This window comes from Passer montanus, unplaced genomic scaffold (genome assembly GCF_014805655.1).
Source record: "Passer montanus isolate IOZ18808 unplaced genomic scaffold, ASM1480565v1 scaffold21, whole genome shotgun sequence".
In the NCBI taxonomy this organism is placed as follows: domain Eukaryota; kingdom Metazoa; phylum Chordata; class Aves; order Passeriformes; family Passeridae; genus Passer; species Passer montanus.
The window spans coordinates 6,754,115-6,776,335 of record NW_024366703.1 but is presented as its reverse complement, the minus strand read 5'-3'; the positions used below and the strand labels follow the sequence as shown (position 1 = coordinate 6,776,335).

General features: G+C 59.2%; 3 protein-coding genes across 4 annotated transcripts; 2 read left to right on the top strand and 1 right to left on the bottom strand.

The window, feature by feature from the left end:
- The first annotated feature begins 5,780 nt into the window (after positions 1-5,780).
- SEMA4G (semaphorin 4G) lies at positions 5,781-15,024 on the top strand. Its single transcript, XM_039708905.1, is given in 17 exon segments — positions 5,781-6,515; positions 6,517-6,644; positions 7,786-7,934; positions 8,463-8,525; positions 8,605-8,703; positions 9,870-9,963; positions 10,155-10,268; positions 10,471-10,637; positions 10,772-10,941; positions 11,105-11,249; positions 11,327-11,549; positions 11,635-11,750; positions 12,075-12,226; positions 12,417-12,478; positions 12,574-13,820; positions 14,025-14,144; positions 14,227-15,024. Coding segments are annotated over 15 exon segments (2,748 nt in total). The 5' UTR covers positions 5,781-6,291; the 3' UTR covers positions 13,416-13,820; positions 14,025-14,144; positions 14,227-15,024.
- Positions 15,025-15,071: 47 nt separating this feature from the next.
- Positions 15,072-16,296, bottom strand: MRPL43 (mitochondrial ribosomal protein L43). Of its 2 annotated transcripts, XM_039708908.1 has the most exons (3): positions 15,931-16,092; positions 15,488-15,600; positions 15,072-15,305 (listed from the first exon to the last, which is right to left on the bottom strand). In XM_039708908.1, exons 1-3 carry the CDS (start codon positions 16,059-16,061, stop codon positions 15,091-15,093), a joined length of 459 nt encoding a protein of 152 aa, XP_039564842.1. In that variant the 5' UTR covers positions 16,062-16,092; the 3' UTR covers positions 15,072-15,090. The 2 variants fall into 2 exon arrangements, with proteins under 2 accessions (XP_039564842.1, XP_039564843.1); XM_039708909.1 differs by lacking the exon at positions 15,488-15,600 and having other exon boundaries at positions 15,170-15,305; positions 15,931-16,296.
- Positions 16,225-21,210, top strand: TWNK (twinkle mtDNA helicase). Its single transcript, XM_039708906.1, has 5 exons — positions 16,225-17,524; positions 18,032-18,272; positions 18,929-19,036; positions 19,358-19,499; positions 20,099-21,210. The coding sequence occupies exons 1-5, from the start codon at positions 16,264-16,266 to the stop codon at positions 20,351-20,353; spliced, it is 2,007 nt and encodes a 668-aa protein (XP_039564840.1). The 5' UTR covers positions 16,225-16,263; the 3' UTR covers positions 20,354-21,210.
- Positions 21,211-22,221: the final 1,011 nt, after the last annotated feature.

Genomic DNA, 22,221 nt, shown 5'->3' with positions numbered 1-22,221 from the left:
CTCCAGCATGAGAGGAATTGCTCCTGTGAGGGGAGTTTTCCTGCTCTGTCCAGGGGTTCTGGGTCTGGGCTGCCCGTGGCATCCCTTGGTGCTCTTGGTCCAGCCACTGGGCTGCAAGGGTTTGCCCTTCAGCCTCCTGCCTTGCACCCTTCCAGGCCAAGTCCTGGCGAGGCCTCTGGATCCAGGCGAGGAACAGTTTCAACTAACAGACAGTGTTGGTGGGTTTTCCATTCGGGTGGGCAGTGGAGGAGTGATCTGTTCTGCTGTTGTGGGCACTGTGCTCTTGCTGTCTGCTTGTCTCGTGTCATGAGCAGCTGGAGCAGAGCTGTCCCCATGCCTGGCAGCCATGGCACAGGGCAGAGCAGCTTTCCTTACTTTCTCAGTTGGACTTTTTTGGGTGAGTTTGGATGGGAATAACTGGAGAGCTCTCATGGGGACTTGGCACTGAGCTATGACGCTGCCTGGCAGCCCCTTTGAATCTCCTGCTATCACATCAGACCCAACCTGATGGAGGAGAGGAACAAGTTATTGTGAGATTAGTGAAAACAGGGAGCTTGGGAGAAGCTAACACACCCTGATCCTGTAGCCCTGCAGGGAGGACACCATGTATCCCTGCCCCTTGTGGGGTGGGCACCATTCCCTGCAGGAATGCAGCAGGGGGATGGTAATAAAGGTGTGGTGCTGGAGGGGGCAAATCTGTTGGAAACTGGGCTGTTGTTAGTTTTATTGCTGACTGCTCAGATTGTCTTTCCAGGGATGTTTGGCTTCCTCGAGCATTGGGCCCCTTAAACTGTCCCACATCCCCGACTGTCCCTGCTCTCTCTCCCATCCATCACTTTGCTACTTCACTTCTCCTCCCTGCCGTGACATTTCTGGGATCAGAGCAGGGTGCTCTCCTCTGCTGGTGGCTGGTGGGGACTGCTGTGGGAATTCGGAGCCTGTTCCCATGGCCTGCAGGAGCCTCCCACCCGCCTCCCTGGCTCCATGCTGGCTGTGCCCTGCGTGGGGGCTTTGCGTCGGGAGCAGGGCAGGACACTCTGTGAGACGAGCTGATGTTGCAGCTCTTCCTCCCCTTCTCTGTGCCCAAATCCCAAATTTGGGTAAAGGAGAAGTACATCTGCTTCCTGAATGGCGGAAGCTCCAGTGTGTGTCTGCTGAAGCACCTCAGGGTCATGCATGGTTTTGTTTAAAGAAAGCAACTAAAATAAACCCAGGGAGGGGCTCCCAGGAGGTCACTGTGCTCCTTCTCTCCCTGACCCAGCACGGGTCCCCTCTTCCTGGAGGGCATTTGGCAAGTTTGCATTTTTTTTCTTGTGTTGTTGACAAAAATCCTGTCTGGTTGAGAAATATCTGTGCAGCAGCGCCAGCCCAGTCCCACGGGTCAAATCCTGCCCCTGCAAATCTGTGCCGGGAACAGCGGCTTGTTTTGGGCTGGCCTTTGGGGGTGCTGCCACGGGGGACCCATGTCCTTGCTGGGCAATCTGGGCATGAGGCCAGGAGCAGACTCCTCGAACAAATGGATGGACACTATGGGCTTGGGGTGGATCTGATGTTTTATCATTTGCTGGTTGGGCTCTGCAGCAGAAGCAAAGTGCTGGAAGTTCGTCAAGGGCTGAATTAAAGTTGCCTGGCAACCTCCATCCCGGCGCCTCTTCCCACATCTCGCAGGATTTCCCACCCAAGGTCTGCCGCCTCCAGGGAAGGGGGCCCAAAATGCTTTGCGTTCACATCCAGGCTGGGGCTGGGCTTCCTCCCTTCCCAGAACCCACTGGCTGTTCCCACGCCTGGCAGCCAGGAGCTCTCCCCACCTCATCATCCCCTGGGGCAGGTGCCTTTCCCCCACCCCGAGCCAGGAACGGGTCGGGCTGTTTCAGCTGAACCTGAGAGCAGCTTGAGCAGATCTCCTGGAGGGTAGCACAGTTCAGTGACACTGGAATGCCAGTGGCTGCAGGGGCATGTGCCAGGCTTGGCCCCAGTGAGTAGAGTGGAATCGGCTGCGTGGGGTTTGGAGTGCCCAGCAGGGCTGCCGTAAAAAAACAAGGTGCAATTGGTGTCTTCTGGTGCAGCCCTGATGGGGATTTTGTTAAGGCTGTTTTGCAGCTCCATAACCCAGAGAAGACCCACTGGAAATCCCTGTCTCCCACTGGGAAACTGGCAGTGCTTGCTTGTAGTAGTCTGTGATGCCAAGGGGAACAGCCCATGAGAGAGGAGGAATGTCCAGCAGCCACTCTGGGAGCCTGCTTGGGCTTTACTAGATCTTGGTGGAACAACTACCAGCTGTCTAGGGAGGGGTGGGATGGGGAAGTGTCTTATCCCACTCTGCAAATCTGTCCTGCCATCCAGAATGGATGCTGAGGGTAAGCTGGAAAAGTGCTGCTCCCAGGCACCACTTCCATTCTTTCTCCTGAGTTCCTTTGAAATTAAAAAGGAATATTGGCACAATTTTTAACTGTGCTGATGAGGAAACATCTATGGGGGTCCTGTAAGACCCTGTCTGTGCTCTCTCCGTGTTTGGCAGCCCCACAGAGAGCACAGCATCCCTGCAGTGCAGCTTGCAAACAGCTTGTGCTCCCAGGTTTTGCTGCCCTGTGACTTTGAGGGCCGGGGGGCACTGGGAAGGGGCTGCTATGCCCACACAATGTCCTGCTGCTGTTGAGGTGTGTGGCAGCTTTGGCTCGTTTCTTTGGCCGGTTTCTTTGGCCAGATCCAGGCTGGTGAGAATGTGAAATTCACTCATCAAAAGCTTTTTGCTCCTCCAGGGACGCTGGTCGTGGGGATTTTAAGGAGGTGCCGACCGGGCCAGCCCGTTTGGGCGTGCTGTGCTGCCGGTGGGAGGCTGAGGCCGGCACAGTCATGCTCGCACAGCTTCCGTCGTGACCCAGTAAACCCAGTCAGACCTGACCTCCCCTGCGTGCTCACCCACGCCTGCACGCCTCTGCTGCCCCTCTGCTCCCCTGCACTCCCCAGGGACCAGCAAACACCCCTCTGCACTCCCCATGGACCAGCAAACACCCCTTTGCACTCCCCAGGGACCAGCAAACACCCCTCTGCTCCCCTGCTCTCCCCAGGGACCAGCAAACACCCCTCTGCACTCCCCAGGGACCAGCAAACACCCCTCTGCTCCCCTGCTCTCCCCAGGGACCAGCAAACACCCCTCTGCTCCCCTGCTCTCCCCAGGGCCAGCAGGCACATCCCACTGGTGAGAGACAGGACCTGCTCAGCTCCGTGCTGCGAGCTGTGGCTGAAGCCCGTAGGAGCACAGCTAGCCAGTGCTAGGAGGGTGGGCTTTGCCTCTGTGGATGTTACACGTAGTGAGCAGAGCAGCTGGTTCCTGGCTTGGCCCCTCTCGGGGTGTCCGTCTGTCCTGTGCCTGGGTCCTGCATCCACCATCCTGCTTCTTCAGGGTCTCCAGCCAGTGATGGGAGCCTCAGTGGGAGCTGAGGCTGGACCATCAGTCCTGTGTTGGCCCCCCTGTGCTGGGAAGTAGGTGAGGTGCCAAGGGACTTGGGAGCTCATTCCTGGGGATGGGGTGGGCTTTTCTGAGCAGTTTTTCTCTTAAGCTCCTAGCTTTCTTGGAACTGCTGCTGCTTTTTAGCCTCTTCATCTTCCCTTCTTGTTTCCCTTCCCCAGAGAAAACTCTGTAGTGTTTCCATTCCCAGCTTTTTTCTATTTCTCATTGCAGTGCTGGACTTGTGTAATCCATCTGCCCCCAGCCCTAGTGGTGAGTCCCACAGATCAAGACCTCCACTACTTCCTGCCTGAGCCCTTGGGTTCACCCTGAGTTTAGAACTTGCACCCTGACAAAGGGGAAGTGATGAGTTTGGGGGTGTTTGGTGTGGCTGCAGACGAGGGTATTGACCTGAGGGAAGCCAAGGATTGTTTCAGTTCTTTCTTGCTTTTTCTCCTCCACTCTAGGTATAAAAAATAAAAACTAGAAAAAAAAATAGGGGAATCTTGGAACAGCCCTTTTCTAGGTATGAAAAATAAAAACTAGAAAATAAAAAAAAAAAAAAAGAGGGAATCTTGGAACAGCCTTTCTCTTTGAGTAAAACATTAACTGGCTCTTACAACGTAACTGATTAAATGTTCTTTAGGACAAAGTTACATCTGATCTCGGTCAAAGGAGCCTTTGGAAATGGGCGTAGCTGCTTCCCTGAAAAAAGCAGAAGAGCCCAGCCCTGACAGCACTGGAGGCTGCTCCCCCCTGCCCAGCCGGGAACCCTGCACAACCTGCCATTTTAATTTGTTTTAGTTTTCCCCCTGCACTGGCTCGGTGTGTATGATGGTTAAATGTTAGCTGGGGCTGGCTCACAGCACCACTCCAGGCCTGTGACAAACACCATCCCTGCCGCCCTGGCCGGCCGCGCTCCCGGCTCCGCTCCCCGGCACGTCGGGAGCCAAGCAGCAGGCAAAGTTCAGGGCTTGTTTGTGCAGGGGAGATAAGGTGAGGACGCCAGCAGTTACATGCTGGGCTGTAACTCATTTATGAGAGATCACTGTTTGCCTTGTCGTAAGGAGGCTTTTCCTCCTCTCTGCTTTCCCATCCCAAGTGCAGCAGTGCGCTTGGCTCTTGCGGCTCGTGCACGATTCCAGACTTGTGTCCCCATGTGAACGCTTGGGGAAGGGTCCCTGTAACTTCCAGAGTGGCCTCGCTCCCACTGTGGGGATGGAGATCTGTCAGCACAGGGCTGGCTGGGGTGCTTTGGTGCTCCAGGTGTGACCCCATCACTTGCTTTGACCAAAGCTTGGTGGGTTTGGCTGGTGCTAGACGTGGTGCCACCAAAGCAAATTGTTTCTTCTTGATGTCAATCTGTACTCACCTGCATTGCACTGCTGTGCTGTCATTCATGGGCAGACCCTCTGTCTGTACAGGGCTTGTCCTGGAAACAGGAGTAACCTGGAGTGAGCCTGCTCTGGGGTCTGCTCCCCAAGGAGCTCAGTCCTGCATGCAGCTCCCTGCCTGCACCCAGGGCTGGATGCTCTTGGGTGCTCTGTGCTGGTCTGGAGCCTGGGGGACAGTGGGGCAGCAGGGAGAAATATTTCCTGTCTGCCTCATTCCCGGAATGCTCTGGGGCAGCCACCAGTGCAGGTGTCAGATTGCATCTGAAACCTCTTGAAGGAACCGGCACTTTGATGCAAGCTCCAGAACTGTGGCTGAATCCACATCCAGCCCCTCACTTCTCCTTTTCAGCCCCAAAGCCCTCTTCACCTTGGTTTTACCTCCCTTCTTCTTGGGACTCTGCAAAGTATTTGCTTCAGGGAAATTGTTTGCAGTGAGCGTGTTTGAGCAGCTTCTCTACAGGGTCAGGTATTTGGGTTTTATATATATATATATATGTGGGTGTATATATATATTTATAAACCTCTAAGCAAATACTGAGGTGCTGGTTGCTTACTGGGAGCTCTCCAGCTCAGAGATACCCAGGCATTTTTTTCCTCCTTAAAGCCTGCAAGATGAGCCTGCAAGTGGCTTTGCTCAGTGCAGCTGGGAGAGGTGGGGGTTATTTGTGAGGGATCGAGTGCATGAAAGTGAGAGCTGAAGTAGATGTGGAGCTTCAAGGTAGCTTGGGATGAAAGAGAAACTGAAATCTTGTGGAAGAACACTGTGAGAAAAATTGTTTCTGCTTGAAAAGACTTGCCGAAGATTCCAAGCAATTTCTCTATGGATTTTCCTTCACCTTACATCCCTGTGTGCCTGAAGCATCCTTTCCAATGCCTCAGTCCTCTGGAGTCTCGTCATTTCACGGGGGGCAGAACTGGGGGCAGGTATCTTGCACAGCAGGACATGGTCAGCTGGGCTTTTGGGAGGGAGAGGAGACCTTGGGCTCCCCAGGACCCTCACTGTTGCTATTCCTGCTGCAGCCATTCTGGGGGTGCAGTGGTCTTGGGGTACCCCAGTGTGCCAAGAGACCCACAGAGGGGCTTGGCCCTGAGCCCCTTTCTCTGCTTTGGAGGGAAAAATGTGTCTGCTTTTTGGGTGTGATATGCAATGGGGGATCAGCTGCCTCTGCTGAAACATATCCTTCAGTCAGGGGGATCTGCAGGAGGAAAAGGCTGGGAGTGAATGAGGGATGAACCCAGAGAAGACTCTGAGGAAAATGTACCTCCAAGCAGCTGACCAAAGTGCTCAGCAAGCAACTCCCTGCTGTGACAGAACGGCTGCTGACCCAGGGGGATGCTGCAGAAGGTCACTGTGCTCAAACTCCCCTCCATGCTCCGCGATGGCTGCAGGCTCCGTGCTATGCCTTGGTTTCCCCTTGAGCAAATGAGGGTTTGTTTTTCCCTGAAGCCATGCCTGGTCTGAGGCCGTGCCGGGTCAAGCATCCATGCGTGCATGCAGCTGGCTCCTTCCCAAGCCTGCTTGCTGGTGAGGTGCTGGGACAGCAGGAGTGTCTGAGGCAGCGCTCTGTGTTTCAGGAGGGTTTGGTGACCAGCCCTGTCCCAGAGAGCTGGAGAGCTGAGGATCGGCCGTGCCGGCCCGGCGGCAGCGGCTGCGCGCTGCCCTGCCCAGAGCGGGAAGATGAGCGCGGGGCCGGCACATCTCCTGACCACTCTCTTCATGGCAGCGGCCGCCGTGGGCTACCCGTCACGGCGCTCTGCCACCGACCTGGATGCCACCCCCAGGACAACTGTCACCTTTGATGGTAAGGAGCCGTGGGTGCTGGTGGTGGCAGTGAGGTTCGGGATTTTGCTGGCTCTGGCCTTGGTGCATTGTGACTGCATCTAGTCTTTGCCAGCCTGGAGCAGGGGGCTCAGCACGGGAGGGTGGCTACATGGGGGCCTCTGATCCCCTGGGCTCCAGAAACCAGAGCCCACATGGCTGTCTGGTACTGGGTGCCCTAAAGAAGCGAGCATGGCAAAATCATCTCCCCAAAAGACAGAGGGGGACAAGGATGTACAGGGAGCCAGCTCTGACCAATCTCTGGCCTTGCCCAGCAGCCCTTGGAGGGTGTCCTGAGCTGGGATCTCATGGCCCAAATAGTCAGCAGGAAACTTTCTTCCATGGTTTTCTCTAATTGCCACTGAGCTCTTGACCTGCAGCCTCTGTGGTGTCAGTGAGCCCAGCAGTGTCATTGTCCCTTGGGGATCCACATGGCATCATTGACCTCATTAGTGAGGCTCAACTCAGCCATTGAGGGTGGGAGAGTTTCATTAGTAGCTGGGGTGCCCTTTTCTCTCCAGGCAATGCCTATTTTCTGGGAAAGATGGGGAATCGCTCCTTTTCCAGCTGCCTACAGGGTCCCAAGCCTCATAGATTTTTCACTTCCTGCTGGTCCCTCTGGCCAGGGCTGAGTCCTACCTCACACTTCTCAGCACCTCAAATTGGATGGTTTCATTGGCTTGGTGGACAGGAGCACTCAGCCTCACAGCAGAATCACTCCCCTCATATGAAAATTTTCTGTTCAGGTTTTTTTATCCTTCCCTGGGCTGGCTGGGCTCAGTTCAGAGCCAGGGACACTGCCGGCATGGTTCTACTTTCTTCAGCAGTTTCCCAAACAACGTAGCAGGTCCGTGCCTAGCACAGACATTGCAACTCCCATTGAGCTGTTCTTTAATTGCTGGAGAGAAATTTCCTCTGTGAGCCTGAGCCCAATTAGTGCCTTTTGCCTTCCACCAAACCTTCTCTCTTCCATTCCTCCTGCTGTAACTGCTGTCACCCAGCACTGCCTGCCTGATAACCTAAGTGCCATGCCACCCACTTCCAGCTCCATTCTCTTGTCTTTTCCCAGTGGCTCGCGCTGTGCCTGCCCCGGGGTCCCCCTCAGCCCCCTGTTCCCTTTGCAGAGCTGTCGGGAGCCCGGCGCTTCAACGCGCACACCCTCAACTACAGCACCCTGCTGCTGGAGGACGAGCGGGGCGTGCTCTACGTGGGCGCCAGGGGAGCCATCTTCGCCCTCAACTCCAGCGACGTGGCCGACGGCTCCCACCACACGGTGAGCCAGCCTCTGCCCCCCAGCCCAATCTTTGTCCAAATTGTGGCCACTCTATCCCTGCTCAACCTCCCCCTCACCGTCGTCTCAGGTCTTGCCTGGAGGTGATGTCTCCAAGTCTGTCCCCAGGTCCCCACCTGATCCTTCTCCCCAGCCAGGCAGCATGGGGACAACAGTGAGAGGCATCCCCAAGCTCAGAGCTGCCTGTTTCAGGGACACCCCAGCAGAATGAAGGGCAGGGAGGGAATCACACTCTTTTGTTCCCCCAGGGAAGGATATCCCAAAATCCTCCAGGCTCCTGCAGTGCTCTGGGATGTCTGCCCACTGATTGGGGTGTGGGACCACTCTTGCCCCACGCTGGTGGGATGTGTTCAGGGTGCCATCTTGTGCTCTGAGCAACGATCCCTCCCTAAATAAATAAATAAGGATTTTATCGTCTCTGATGGCTCTGATGAAAGCTGGAGGTTGCAGCGACAGGGGGACCATGCAGTGCTGGGGGTCATGCAGTGGCAGTCTCTCTTCCCCTTGCAGATCCACTGGGAAGCCTCCCCGGAGAAGCGGATGGACTGCCTGCAGAAGGGCAAAAACAACAAGGTAGAGCCGCTGGGTGGGTGCCAGGGAGGGGCTGCCCCTGCTTTTCCTGGCCTGTAACTCCTGCGCTCCCCCTCCGCAGACCGAGTGCTTCAACCACGTGCGGTTCCTGCAGCGGCTGAACAGCACCCACCTCTATGCCTGTGGCACCTACGCCTTCCACCCGCTCTGCGCCGCCATCGTGAGTACGGCTCACCCACAGCTCCTCCTGTCCCTGCCACTGTGTCACCTGGAGAGGTGCAGCCCCTGTCCTCTCCCACCATCTCAGCCCACAGCCCCACTCCCTTTCTATCGCTGTCCCTGCCCCTGCCTGGCTCACGGTGGGGGTGAGTGACTCCCGGGCTGGGTGAGTAGGTTTGAGGATGTGGCCACCATGATGCAGATGTCATAAATCCCCACCCCGGCACTGGGGTTGGACTCTGACCCCAAGCGAGAGGACTGGGGATGGATCAGTGCCATGGGGACGCATGTGGGCTCAGCAGGATGGGATGCAGCAGCCCTGGACCTGGTTTCCACTGCCTGCTGTGGTAGAATACCCTCCCAAGAGGAGGGGCTGCAGAGTGGCTGATGGCAGGTGGTATGCATGCCCAGGGAAAGGTGACAGGGGCAGGACTGACTCAGCAGCCCCTCCCCAGGGATTTCCTGTGCTGAGAGTCCCCATATGGCTGTGACTCATGGCAGAGTGTCCAAGAGCAGCCTTGTTTTATTGGCAGTGGGACTTTGACCCCCCCTTTCCGTAGCTCCTTGAGTCCTTGGAGGCTCAGTTGCCACTTGCCCATCTCTCTCCCTGAGCTGGGCAAAGGGGCCCAGTGACCATGTCTGCAGTGTGGCCAGGGAGCCCTGGAGAGGCTGTGCCTGTTCCCATGGCTGTGCTGCTGGTCCGGTTTGGCCCTCACACACACTGGAAATTGGGCGGAGGAGCTGCCAAGCTGGAAGGGCCCCGTCATTATTTAACATGCTTTGAACTGCAAACCCCAAAGAAAGTAACTCTTGCTATGACATGGACAGCACCTGGGGGGACTGCAGGCTGGCTGAGCAACATCTGCCAGCCAGGCACTGTCTGGGAATATTGGCTGCACTGGCTGGCTCCTGCTCAGTGCCCATGCAAAGCCCAGCCGGGGCTCCTCTTCCTCCCAGAGCCCTCTACCCACTCTTGGCTGGGGGCTGTAGCTGGCTGTGTGGTTTCTGACCAGCTGGAGGGTGCCAGGGGGGTTTGTCTTACTTGGACAAGGGCATGGCTGTGGGCATCACTTTGTCCCTGCTAGCAGCCTCAGCAGAGAGCCTGAGGCTGGCAGGTGAGGTGGGTCTGTCCCCTCCTGTCTAACCTGATTCCCTGTCTCCCTCAAGGATGCCAACAGATTCATGTTGCCATCTCACTTTGAAGAAGGCAAGGAGAAGTGCCCGTATGACCCTGCCCGTGGTTATACCGGCCTCATTGTGGGTAAGCAGCACCTTTCCAGGGCTGGTGGGGACATGCAGGATGCCACTGACCATGGCCCCATCCCCAACACCTCTCCAGGGGGTGCCAGTGGTCCTCCCCCCACTCGTCTGCCTGGGGTGTGGGGACTCTGGTGGCCTGTGGGGCTGTCCTCAGGCCACAGGGCCATGCTGATGGGCACCTGCCCTGCACAGATGGAGGCTTGTACACAGCAACACGTTACGAGTTTCGGAGCCTCCCTGACATTCGGAGGAACCTGCACCAGCGGCCACTGAAAACTGAGGAGTCCCCACTGCACTGGCTGAATGGTGAGATGTCCCTGTCCCTCCCATCTTGTGGCTGGCATCATGGGTTGTGGGGCACTGTGCATTGCCCTGAAGAGTGTGGAGCAGGTGTGGGGGATGGCTCTGAGTCCTGTCTGACAGTTTGCTATGGGAAGGAACTGAGGCAGAGAGGGATTCCCCATTCTTTGTTGGTCTCCAATCACCACCTCTTGCTCCGTGTCCCCAGACGCTGAGTTTGTGACCTCTGTGCTGGTCCGGGAGAGCAAGGACAGCCCTGTGGGTGACGATGACAAGATCTACTACTTCTTTATGGAGCGGGCAGGAGAGGAGACCACATCCTTCTTTGACAAGAGTCAGGTGGCCCGAGTAGCCCGGGTGGCTCGTGTCTGCAAGGTAGGCATGCTCCCAGCCACAGGGAAGGCTCCTGTTGGTGCAGGGGCAGCATGCCTGTGGGAAGACTGAGGCACAGGCAGAGGGGAATGAACAACTGTCCAGCCTGTGCAGAAATGCTCTCTGCACCCTCCCAGAGCGATGTGGGGGGGAAGAAGATTCTGCAGCGCAAGTGGACGTCGTTCATGAAGGCACGCCTGGTCTGCTACATCCCCTACTACGAGGTGCTGCGCAGTGTCTGCAGCCTGGACGGGGGCGGCTGGGCCAGCACTGTCTTCTATGCCGCCTTCACGCTCTCAGCACAGTGGTGAGTGGGGCAGTGGCCAAAATGATTGGGGCTAAAAGTCTGCAGCACCAGGGGAGCCAGAGATGCACGAGGGGATGCGCAGGCAGGAGATGAGCACCTGGGGGTGCACTGGTTGGGAGCAGCCATGTATCTGCCCAGGCTGAGGTGAGGTTCTGCTCCTCAGGAGGACCATGGAGGCCTCGGCCGTGTGCCGCTACAACATCTCGGCCGTGCAGCGTGCCTTCGAGGGCCCCTACATGGAGTACCAGGACTGGGCTCGCAAATGGTCCCGCTACGACGGTGCAGTGCCCGAGCCCCGGCCCGGCTCCGTGAGTGCCTGGGAGTGCAGAGCAGGGGTGGCAGGGGGCAGCTGCCTTCCTCTCTGACCCCTGCTTCCCCTGGGCAGTGCATCACGGACCACTCCCGCAGGAAGGGCTACAACTCCTCTCAGGACCTGCCCAACAGTGTCCTGGATTTTGTCAAGCTGCACCCACTCATGTTTGAGGAGGTGAAGCCAGCTGGTGGGGAGCCGCTCCTGGTGAAGAAGAACGTGGCGTACAGCCAGCTGGCTGTAGACAGGGTGCAGGCCCTGGATGGCCGCTCCTACGATGTGCTCTTCATGGGGACAGGTGAGTGTGAGATGAGTTTGGCAGGCTTCTGTTGGGCAAAGGGCACCCTCACATTCCCTCCTGAATCCTCTGCTCTGCTCCCCAGGGGATGGCTGGATCCACAAGGCTGTGGTGGTGAACTCTGGCATCCACATTGTGGAGGAGGTGCAGGTGTTCAGGGACCTGCAGCCTGTGGAGAGCCTGGTGATCTCCCACATCCAGGTGAGGGGTGGAACAAGTAGGGAGAGACCACACATGGGGCATGCTTGTGCTGTGAAGCTGCCGTTGCGCTGTTTGGGGCACTGGGGGGACGTGACTCCTGGGTCACCCCAGCTCGGGACATGTGCTGGAGCCCAGGAGGGTAGCTTGGGGACATGAACCAGCCTGGCCATCAGCACTGACTGGGAGCTGGGGGCCCTTCTCGTGCACACCCATGAAGGGAGAGCTGTGCTGTGGGGCTGGGGGGTATCTCTGGCCTCCATGGGGCACTCCACAGCCCAGCAGGACCATGCCAGATCCATACTGAGCCAGCCCTTTCCCCCTCAGAGGAGCCTGTATGTGGGGGCAGCCAGTGGGATTGTGCAGGTGCCCCTGGCCTCCTGTGCCAAGTACTCCTCCTGCTATGACTGCATCCTCGCCCGGGACCCCTACTGTGCCTGGGATGGCAGGGCATGCCGCACCATCGCCACCACAGACAGGTAGGGATGGGTTTCCCATCTGCAGATGGGTCCCCATGAGCCTTCCACTTGCTCCATCCCATGCTGTGTCACGTCACCCCAGAGCCAACCCCAAAGGTCTGGCATCTGACAGTGGGTCTCCTGGTGGCCATGATCCCCATAAGGGTGGGCTCAGCTGAGGCTGTATGTCTGAGCCCCCCATGTCTTGCAGCACAGGGCTGGTGCAGGACATTCAAAGTGGCAACAGGGGATGCCGGAGCAGCTCTGGACGAGGTGAGTCTCTCCTGCCCTTTGGGACCATGGAGATGCTGGTGTCCAGCATCCTTAGAATAGCTGGGAGAGGTGCAAGGCAGCGCGTGTCCCCACAGGCTCCCTGCTGTGGAAGAACCGGACGGTGCTGCAGGGGGACGATGTGCTGCTGCCCTGTGACCAGCGCTCCAACCTGGCCCGAGCCGTGTGGCTGCTGAACGGCACTGAAGTGCTGGGCACGGGGCAGGACCGGCTGCGCGTGGGGGTGGACGGGCTGCTGGTGACGGACACGCTGCCCCAGCACAGCGGCGAGTACCGCTGCTACGGTGAGGAGCAGGGCCTCCGGACACTGCTGGCTGCCTACAGCCTCTCCGTGCTGCCCGAGCTGCCCCGCAGCCCTACAGCTGCCCCATCACCCCATGCCGCCAGCCAGGCGACCAACGACATGAAGGTGGCTTACATTTCCGCCATCGTCACCTTGGTGGTGCTCTGCACCGTGCTCAGCATCATCCTCCTGTACATGTCCTGCCTGGAGAAGCGCAAGGGCAAGTATGTGCTGGGGGAGCCGCGGCCAGCCAGTGTGGAGCTGCAGACTGTCTCGGCCAACTGCCTGCGCAAGGGCCACCGGGAGGAGGAGGAGGAAGAGCTCACCTACCCCGATGGCTGCCTGCGGATCATCCCCGGCGAGGCGCCCACGGCTGCCACCTCCCCAGTGAAGGAGCTGCCGGCTGCCGTGCCCCCACTGCCACCGCCGCTGCCAGCCGAGCTCACCAACGGCGTGGGGGCTCTGCCCAATGTCCTCCGCAAGATGAACGGCAACAGCTACATGCTGCTGCAGCAGCAGGAGGAGCCACTGGCCTCCCCTCTCTACAGTGCGTCCTTCACCGAGGAGCTCAGCAAAATCCTGGAGAAGCGAAAACACACGCAACTGGTGGAAAAGCTGGACGAGAGCTCCGTGTAGGGGCTGGGGAGGGGGGTCCTGCAAGTGGGACCCTCCTCCCCTCCAGCCCCTTCTCCCACCCTTTGCCAGCAGTGTTACAAGACTCAGGCAAAACTACCTCCTCGATGGCAGAGCTGGGCCGGGCCCAGGCTCGGCCATCCCTTTTGCTTTTCATTCATTTTTGAGACTTGCTGTACAGAAAAAAAGTATCTATTTAAATTTGGAGCTCTATTTATGTATAAAAACTCACTGACGGTGGCCACGAGCTGGAGACAGGAGCTGGCACCTGGCTGAAGGCGGACACCATGGGGAGGGAGAGTTTTTGTCTGTTCACCAGGCGTGACACAGACGCTGTTGTGGATGTGTGGACTTGGCCAGCCCTCCTGGGCATCCCCTGGCACACAGGAGCTGGATAGCTGCTGAGAGGTGGGTGAAGAGCATGGAGGGGACCTGAGGGCTGACATACTGTGTCTGTGCCTCTCACAGGGCACAGGATCCCTTGCCAGTGTAGGGCTGGTGGGTTTTTCCCAGCTGCCAGCCCTCCGGCAGGAGAGGGACACATCTCACGTTGTGAGGGGTGCTCTCGGTGGCTTCCAGCCCCTGCCAGCTGTTCTGCATCTGCCCCCTCAGGGTTTCCTCTCTGGGAGAGGATGGTTTGGCGAGGGACATGAGATTGAGCGAGGAGCTGATGTCCTGAATACCCTGGAGCAGCTGGTGAAGGGGCATGTGCCCACTGCAAAGAGGCCACAGGTGAAATATGGGGCTGGGTGCACTGGGCAGGTGGCACCCCCAGGGCCTCCAACCCTGACAGGGCTCTGCTCCCTTTCCCCAGGGCATTGGATGCAGCAGCAGCCAGCAAGATGCACTAGCAGCAGGACTGGCAGCCACCACCGTGCCCTACAGCGTGACAAGGGACCAGCACATTATCCACATGCTCCTGATGTCTGCAGTGCCCCTGTGGCTCCAAGCACAACATGTTTCTGCCCTCCTGTGCAGTGCCGTTGGTGAACTGGGGTTCAGGCACAGCCCTGCCACCCACGGGAAAATGCATGGGCAGGGAAATATCCTCAGAGAGTGGGGAAGAGGAACCTTGGGTAAGGGCCTGCCTCCCTCTGGAGCCTTCTCTTCATGGCACTTTCCAGGACCATCCACGGTCTCTGAATCCTCCCAACTGTTTCTGCAACTGCCACCTCCTGGGGAAACCGGAGAAATGGGGGTGACAAAAGCATCTCATGCTCCAGGGACAGTGTGGTGACACTGGAGAAGCTGGGGAGGGACAGACCTGCAGGGGTCCATGTCCTCCCATGTTCCTTGCTCGTACCTCCATGATCAGGACATTGCCAAGGGCTCAGCCCTGCAATGGAAACAGGAGATGGGTGATGACCCCAAAGGTCCCCCATGAGCTACAGTTCAGACCTCCTATTCCAGGAGAGCGAGGCTTAGCAGGAAAAGGCGAGAGCTGCACACTCTGCCACCCTGCCCCAGCCCTTGTTTTTGCTGCAAGAAGGGGGCGTGAGCCACCCCCAAAGACTACCCCAAGGACCACTCCAACCCCTCAAGGAGGGGCATCACTCTGTGTCTGGCACAGCTCCACGTTCCCCCCCAGCAATAAAAATGGCTCTGTCTGGACGTGGTGTAGCAGTGTCCCTCTAAAGGCAGGAGAAATGGATGCAGAGACCTGGGGGTGGAGGAGGCTTTATTGGGGCTGCAGGCGTGGGCCCTGGACGGTGAGGATGGAGGGTTTGTTGGTGAGGGGGTGCCACTGGCCCTGGACGCTGGGGTTGTCAGTGTGGAAGGGCTTGCGGATGCGGACGATGTCCAGGCCGGACTGGTTGGCCAGCTTGGTGGCCAGCTGCAAGATCTCCTCACTCGTTCTGCTGGCAATGAGCTCGTCCCGCACGGTGCCGTTCACTGAAGCAGAGTGGGGGTTCAGGCTGCGATCCCCCCACTCCACAGCCCCCGGGGGCAGCTGCTGCTCCCCCATCCCACAGCAGATGCCCCGGCACCACCTGCACCGGGCAGAGGTGGTACAGAGCCGGGGCAGGGCACGGAGCCCCCCGTCCCCTCCCGTCCCCAAACCCCCCGGCACTCACAGTACTCGGCCCGCAGCACCGGGGCCGGGCCCGGGCCCGAGCGGGGGCTCACGTAGAGGACGACATCGGGGTGCTGCCGGGCGAAGTCCTGTGCCGCCTCCTCCACGAACTGCCTGGGGGCCAGAGGGGACCCTCAGCCGCAGCCGGGCCACAGAAGGGGCGAATCGCCACAGCCGCCAGACACGGGTCACGGTCCGGCGGGGCCGGGCCCGCGGGAGGGATCCCAGCGCGGAACTGGGGGTGATGCCCCCGGTGCCGCCTTCCAGGTCCTGCCCCGGCTCGCAGCTTGGCGGTCCCACCCCGCCGCTGCCGTGTGAGCAGGGGCAGCAGCACTGTCCCTTTCCCCCGCTGACGGGCCAGGGTTAGACCCGTCCTGCCACTTAAGGGGTCCCCGGGCTCCCCCCGCCCCATCCCCGGCAGTCGGGTGCTGCCTCCGGCCGTACCTGGCGCCGCGGGCGTCGGCCGCGGTGGGGCTGAAGAGGAGCTGCAGGCGCTGGAGCTGCCGCACGTACCGGCCCACGCCGTTGTGCAGCACGGCGGTCAGGAACCGGCTGGGCGACCCGCGGCCCGTCATGGCTCCGCGCTCACCCGGAGCCGGAACCGCGGGAGGGGCGGGACGGGGCGGCCCGACCCCGGCGGGAAGTGACGCGCCGGGAGCGGGAGCCGCGATGGCGGTGTCCGTGCGGCCCCACGTGGGGGCTGCGGCCTGAGCGCTCTGCGGGGCCGGGCCGCGGGGCAGCGCCCATGCGGCCGGGGCAGGGGCCGGGGCGGTCGGCATGGCGCTAGTGCCCCTGCGGCCCGGAAGAGCCGCCAGCCGCCTCCTGCCGCTGCTGTGCGGGGGGGCCAGGAGCAAGGGAGCCTCGCTGAGCCCCGGGCCGCCGGGCCGCCTCGGGCAGCGGCGCTACAAGAAGGGCGTGCTGCCCTCCCCCGACGGGCCCGCGCCCTCCGTCTCCATCACCGAGATCCGCCAGTACCTGCGGGCGCAGGACATCCCCTTCCACGATGGGTACAGCTGCCTGCACACCCCCAGCCTCTTCACGGGCGACCGCGGGGATCAGCCGCTGTCCGCCAATGCCCCGTTCACGCTTTTCATTGACAAGACCACGGGCAGCTTCCTGTGCACAGCCACCCTGGCCGAGGGCACCTGGCAGGACTTCCAGGCTAACGTGGAAATGCGGCACCATGGCGTTACCCCCATTCCCCCTGCCAGCTCGGAGGAGGCGGAGGAGGAATTGCGCCAGGCTCGCGAGGATGCCCGCTGCATCTGGGAGCGGGCTCTGCCGCTCTGGGAGCTGCTGGATGAGAAGGAGACCAAGGAGACCAAGGCTTTGTTTGGTATCTCCCAGGTGACAGACGCCACCTTGAAACGCTTCGGTGTGCGTTATCTGAGGACTGCCAGGTCCCTCGTCTTCCCCTGGTTCAGTCCTCAAGATGCGACCCTGAAGGGCCTGAAGCTCCTGAGGGTGGAGAAAAAGGGGGGCACAAAAACTTACGTGGAAGAGACTTTACCCCGCTTCGATTCCTATCGCAATCTCTTTGGGCTGCCCCTGATCGGCCGCCGAGACACAGAGCTGGTCTTAACTGGGTGGGAGCTGGATGCCCTGGCCCTGCACCAAGCTGCGGGAGTGGCCAGCGTGGCCCTGCCACGGGGGGCCAGCTGCCTGCCTCCCACCCTGCTTCCCTACCTGGAGCAGTTCAAGCGCATCACGCTGTGGCTGGGCGAGGACTTGCGCTCCTGGGAAGCTGCCAAGCTCTTTGCTCGCAAGCTGAGCCTCAAGCGCTGCTCTCTGGTGCGCCCTGGCAACCTGCAGCCCCGGCCCTTGGAGGCTCTGAACCAGGGCCTGAACGTCACCAAAATCCTTCGTTCTGCCCTGCTTGCCAGCCACAAATCCATCATCTCCTTCCGGCAGCTGCGCGAGGAGGTGTTCGGGGAGCTGGTGAACACCGAGCAGGTGTCCGGTGTCAAGTGGGCACGTTTCCCCGAGCTCAACAAGCTCCTCAAAGGGCACCGCAGAGGGGAGCTCACCATCTTCACAGGTAACGGGACAAGGACTGGTGGACAGGGTGAACAGAGGGGTATTTGGTGGCTTCATCCTCTGGGGGGTGGTGCTTCAAGAGTCTTCCAGGTCTTTTTCTGCTCAAGGCTTTTGCTGAGCCTGTCTTGTGGGTGTGAGAGAGGCTGGAGTGCATTCCTCAGTTCGGTAGGACCATGCATGCCAATGTGGTGAAGGACTCCCTGCCTGGGGCAGGGTGGGAGTCCTGGGCTGTCCCATATCCCTGCTCCCACCTGCCACCCTGAGCTCATCCCACTGCCTGCCCAGACCTTCACAGGGACCTGTGGGGACCCATAAGCTGTGGGAGGCCGTGCCCAAACACCCAGGTGTGTAGTGTGGCACGGGAAGTTTGTTTATGGTCTGACTGCTGCAGATGGGATTCTCTTACCTCACTCCCTGGTGCTTCCACCTCTTAACAACCCCCCAACGTGGTCAGGATGGGTCAGATCATCTCTCCCAACTAATTCTCCTGTTGTTGTCCTTGTACCAGGCCCAACGGGCAGTGGGAAGACCACGTTTATCAGCGAGTATGCACTGGACCTGTGCACGCAGGGCGTGTGCACGCTGTGGGGCAGCTTTGAGATCAACAACGTCCGTCTGGCCAAAATCATGCTGACACAGTTTGCTGGCCGGCGCCTGGAGGACCAGCTAGAGCTGTATGATGAGTGGGCTGATCGCTTCGAGGAGCTCCCTCTCTACTTCATGACCTTCCATGGCCAGCAGAACATCAAGTATGGTCCTGCACCTCTATTCCCAGTGGCATTTACGCCTCACAGCATGTGCTGGGGCTCTTCCCCAGCAGTGAGTCACAGATTTGGGGCTGGCAGGAGTCACATTGGGACTGTTCAAGTCCCAGGGTTGGTGTGTGGGGACTGTGTGGCCAACCACCTGTGTTCCTCCTGTCACGGGGACTCTCACAGACTCTCTCTGGGGTGGGGGTGAGGGAGGGGACTTGACCCTGTGCTGCTCTGAAGCCAGCCTGTGCCCATGGCAGGACACGTCCCCTCACACCCTGCTTATCTGCAGTGCTGTTGTTTGCTCAAGAGAGAGGACAGGCACCTCTAACCCCTTTTATTCATCAGGCACTGTGGCACCTGCATGCATCCCTGTGTGCCCTGAGGATCCCTGTGGGCTGGGGGCATTGCAGGGCAGTAGGCAGGGACTGTGTGGGCAGTGCTGAGTCCTTCTGATCCCAGCTACCTTTACCTGGGAGATGAGGCTGTACCTGCTGTACAGTGGGGGAGGCGCAGAGGTGGGATGTGCCCAGGTCCCATCAGGACCCAGGCTGGTACCTTCCAGCTCTTTCTCTGCATCCCTTTGCCTGGCTCAGCATTCCCATCCCCACCTCCACTAATCGCTGGGGCTGATGCTGATCTCCCCTGCTCAGGACTGTGATTGACACCATGCAGCACGCAGTCTACATGTACGACATCACCCACGTGGTTGTGGACAATCTCCAGTTCATGATGGGACACGAGCACCTCTCTGTGGACAGGTAGTTCTTCTCCAGTCTGACCCTTCCTTCCTCTGCCACCCTCACTCTTTCTGTCAGATGTCATGCCAGGGCCTGGGGTTCTGCTCAGGCAGACACCTTTACTCCTCTCTGGCCACCCTGTTTCATTAAAGGGCAACCAGTGCCCTAGGGAGGAAGAGGTGGGAAGGGGTGAGCAGCTTACCAGCCATCCCTGCTGTACCACATCCTTCTCGTGTGGGCTTGTTTGCCTCATGTTCCCGGGTGGTTTCTGCTGTGGGGATCAGCACCTCGCTGCCTCCTGCCACTGAGCAGTGCCTGACCCCATTCTTGCTGCTGTGGCAGGCTCGCTGCCCAGGACTTCATCGTTGGTGCCTTCCGCAAGTTTGCCACGGACAACACGTGCCACATCACCCTGATCATCCATCCTCGCAAGGAGGATGATGAGAAGGAGCTGCAGACAGCCTCCATCTTTGGCTCTGCCAAGGTGAGCTGGGCCAGGGTGGCCCTTCCTGACCCCTTGGGTGCAGTGCGTTCCCAGGAAGGGACTGGGGTATGTTGGGCAGTTGTCCTCAGCTGCCATCAGTGCCCTGGATCATCCCTGGGCACTTAAAAGGTGTGGGATGTCTCCCAGAGTCCTGATGCAGGCAGAGAGCAAACCCATTGTCAGCTAAAGCTCTGTTGGGGCTTTAAGTGCAGTTAATTAATACTGACTGTGGGTGGAATGTGGTAGGAGATAATTAAAGAGGGAGGCAGGGAGGGTGTGGGGATGGGCTCTGACTATTCCAGTCTCTTCCGTGATGCTGACCAGCCCTGCAGTAGTGGGCAGGAGGTGCTCTCTGTGCACAACCCTTCAGTGATCCCATTTCCCTAGGGTGGGCTGTGCCACAGGATGTGCTTGGTGGGTCCCTGGACATTCCAGGGGAACACAAGGGGTTGGTGTTGGGGAAATGCTGGAGTTGCTGTGGCCTGGGTTGCCCTGTAAAAGCGTTTAAAGGGTCTGGGCAAGCGTTGGTGAGCATCTCTGAGGCCGGTCACTGTGGCAGCATTCCTTGCACCCTCCTGGAGATGTTTTCCTCTCCCCAGGCCAGCCAGGAGGCCGACAACGTCCTCATCCTGCAAGACCGTAAGCTGGTGTCGGGGCCAGGGAAGCGCTACCTGCAGGTGTCCAAGAATCGCTTCGACGGGGACGTGGGTATCTTCCCCCTGGAGTTCAGCAAGGCCTCGCTCTCCTTCTCATCCTCCAAAAGCAAGGTCAGGCTGAAGAAGATGAAGGAGGAGAAGGAGATTTTAGCCAACAAAATCGTGGAGGGAGGCTCAGGAGCCTCCAAGAAGCCATGAGCCCAGCAGGTCTTTTCCTCAGTTCGTGTGGAGGAACAGGTCCTCGTTCTGGCAGCCCACGGCTGGAATATGCCAGCCTCTCTTCCCTGGGAGCCTCTGCCATGGGGCTCTGGCCCTTTGTCCTGCATGAACAAACCTCTTGACCACCAGCACAGTGTCTCTGAGATGGGGGACTGCCATGAGAGGAGGAGTGGTCTCATCCTAGCGAAGAGTGGCAGGGGAAGATGCTTTGGCAAACACTGGCTGCTCCGTGTTGGTGCTGAGTGCTGGGAGCAGGAGGGGAGTGGAGGCAGAGTAAGCTGGATGATGGTGGGGATGATCTGCAGGTATCTGGACCTGGGGCAGGTCATTAAATCATGTCTAAAATGGAGCTCAAATCCTGAGCTGTCACTAAAGCGGGAGGGAGTGTGGGGGGCAACTGTGCAGAGGGACACGTAGTAGAAACCTCCCCTGTCACACTGGGATCTGTGGGCTCAATCCTGCATGGAAGAGCCAGCAAGGGAAAGCTGGTGAAGGAAAGTGTGGGAGATTGTGGGTGGCTCTTGCTCCAGCGTGGGAACAGGTGTTACATGGAACCCGCTGGGCTGGTGCCTGACCTGGCCCCCTTTGCTCAGGGTCTCCCAAGCCCCTTTCTCTGGGGGGTATCACCAGCAATAAAACCATGTGGGGAACAGTCCTGCCTTGCTCTGCTGGGTTTGGGGGCACTGCCATCCCCCCTGTCCTCAGGGCTGCGGGCAGCAAATACTGTGACCTGACTAGTCCTTGCCATGGTTGGGAGTGTCCATGGCTGGATCTTGGTCTAATCCCTTTGATTTTTTTTCCTCTTTGTAGTTTTATTAAAGCGTAAATATCAGTGCCTTTTTGTCTCTGTGACTGGAGTACCCTGGGTCTGGGGAGGGTACCCTGGCCAGGGAGGAGGTGGCCCCCGACGGTGTCCCTGCTGTGCCCCGTTCCTGGCACACGGGATTGTTACCAACCTCCATGCTGGGAATAGTTTTAACCTGAGCCATAATGAGGGCCCAGAGCAGGCGGTGGTACACACCCAGCCCGGGGTTTCCGGGGTGCACCAGCTCACCTGGAGAGCATCCTTGGAGTGCTGTCAGTGCAGGTGTGAGCACCCACAGGCAGGACAGGGCTGGTAGCAGAGGAGGGTCCCGGGGAAGCAGAGGTAAGGCAGGGGCAGTGGAGCTGGGTCAGGCTTCACATGGCGGTGTGGGTGGGGGCTATGTGTTTCCCCTCTCAGCCCGAGGATTTCCTCCATCTCACTGGCTTCCATTTTGGCCCAGTCTAGCTCAGGTGGGATGCTGTCATGGGGGACTAGAGTGGAAGTAAGGCAGTGGGATAGCCCAGGGCCCCATCTCCTACCTGTCCCTCCAGGGGCCCCAGAGGGGGTGAAGAAGCTGAGCCCGTGGGGGGATGCTGGCTGATCCCAGACCCTTCAGGGCAGTGGTTTCTTGAGGGTTTATTTTATTCTTTTGCCCCCAGTTTGGGTCTCCACAAAAGACTAGGGGGTGGCAAGAGCTGTAACAACTCATGGAGAGGGACAGTGTGATGTCAAGCGGGGCAAAGGCCTCCAGGCCCCTCAGCAGAGTGCTGGGCTCACCAAACAATTGCGGAGGGGCCATAATCTAGAGTGTTCTTCACCCCGGCGACCCGGGGCTATTTTGGGGGTGCAGAACCCTGGGACGGGGTGTCTTGGCTGGGGCAGAGCAGGGGATGAGCGCCGGGAATCCCCGGAAGGGCCGAGCCTGGGAATGTCCCGGGGGTGCCCCGCACACCCCGAGCCCGGGCCCTGCCCGCGGGGGCGTGGCCTCGCTGGGGGCGGGGCCTATGGGGGCGTGGCCGGGGCGGGGCGGGGCCGGGCGCGG

Coding starts and splice junctions, on each gene's coding strand:
- MRPL43 (XM_039708908.1), bottom strand. CDS start 16,061: ATGACGGGCCGCGGGTCGCCCAGCCGGTTCCTGACCGCCGTGCTGCAC. Junction 15,601..15,930: donor GCCGACGCCCGCGGCGCCAG/GTACGGCCGGAG, acceptor TCTGGCCCCCAG/GCAGTTCGTGGAGGAGGCGG. Junction 15,306..15,487: donor GGTGCTGCGGGCCGAGTACT/GTGAGTGCCGGG, acceptor ACTCTGCTTCAG/TGAACGGCACCGTGCGGGAC.
- TWNK (XM_039708906.1), top strand. CDS start 16,264: ATGGCGCTAGTGCCCCTGCGGCCCGGAAGAGCCGCCAGCCGCCTCCTG. Junction 19,037..19,357: donor GAGCACCTCTCTGTGGACAG/GTAGTTCTTCTC, acceptor CTGCTGTGGCAG/GCTCGCTGCCCAGGACTTCA. Junction 19,500..20,098: donor CCATCTTTGGCTCTGCCAAG/GTGAGCTGGGCC, acceptor TCCTCTCCCCAG/GCCAGCCAGGAGGCCGACAA.